The following is a 578-nucleotide window of genomic DNA, read 5'->3' as shown; positions in this document are numbered from 1 at the left end:
TGTTTCTAGTTATTTGAACTTAATAATTTGCTTTGCATTGTCTTTTAACAAAGATATCAAACCTGTGAAGTAGAGTTGCTTTTTATTATTATTCAGGCAGTTTATTCAACAAACAGGTCAAACTGTTTAGATTTTTTTGTATGAAACATTGCTTGAATCTTTCCTTTATTTAATTTTAGAATGTGTCTCCCTTTTATTGAATTATTTACCCATGTATAATTTTACTTGTATCCTTGTTTTCCAGACGAGTTACGCCGCAAGGCTTGGCCGCGCCTCATGATGATTGAGCATATGGAAGTGACCCCCAAACCCACCCTGGACACGATCAAAAGCCACAAGGATTACCAGCAAGTGGTGCTGGATGTCAACCGGTCCCTCAAACGCTTCCCTCCTGGAATAGATGATGATTACAGGCTGGTTCTGATGGACCAGCTCACCACTCTCATTATTAGGATTCTCATGAAGCATCCCGAACTGAATTATTACCAGGTAAGGATGTTTTGGAGAAGTTTTATATCTTCACTGGGATTGTTTGAACTGTTTTTGCAACAAAAATACACAATCCACTTTGGTTTTGC

The 578-nt window shown here is 38.1% G+C and overlaps 1 protein-coding gene across 2 annotated transcripts in view; it reads left to right on the top strand.

The window, feature by feature from the left end:
- Window positions 1-578, top strand: part of LOC119592521 (TBC1 domain family member 20-like) — a 16,822-nt gene that overhangs the window by 12,161 nt on the left and 4,083 nt on the right. For both annotated transcript variants that reach the window (XM_037941375.1, XM_037941376.1), the window contains exon 4: window positions 245-489. In XM_037941375.1, coding sequence (XP_037797303.1) covers window positions 245-489 — 245 coding nt within the window. The remainder of the gene's footprint in view (window positions 1-244; window positions 490-578) is intronic.

Source organism: Penaeus monodon, chromosome 30, assembly GCF_015228065.2.
Source record: "Penaeus monodon isolate SGIC_2016 chromosome 30, NSTDA_Pmon_1, whole genome shotgun sequence".
Taxonomy (NCBI): domain Eukaryota; kingdom Metazoa; phylum Arthropoda; class Malacostraca; order Decapoda; family Penaeidae; genus Penaeus; species Penaeus monodon.
The sequence above is the reverse complement of the archived record's forward strand: the minus strand, read 5'-3'. Positions and strand labels throughout refer to the sequence as shown.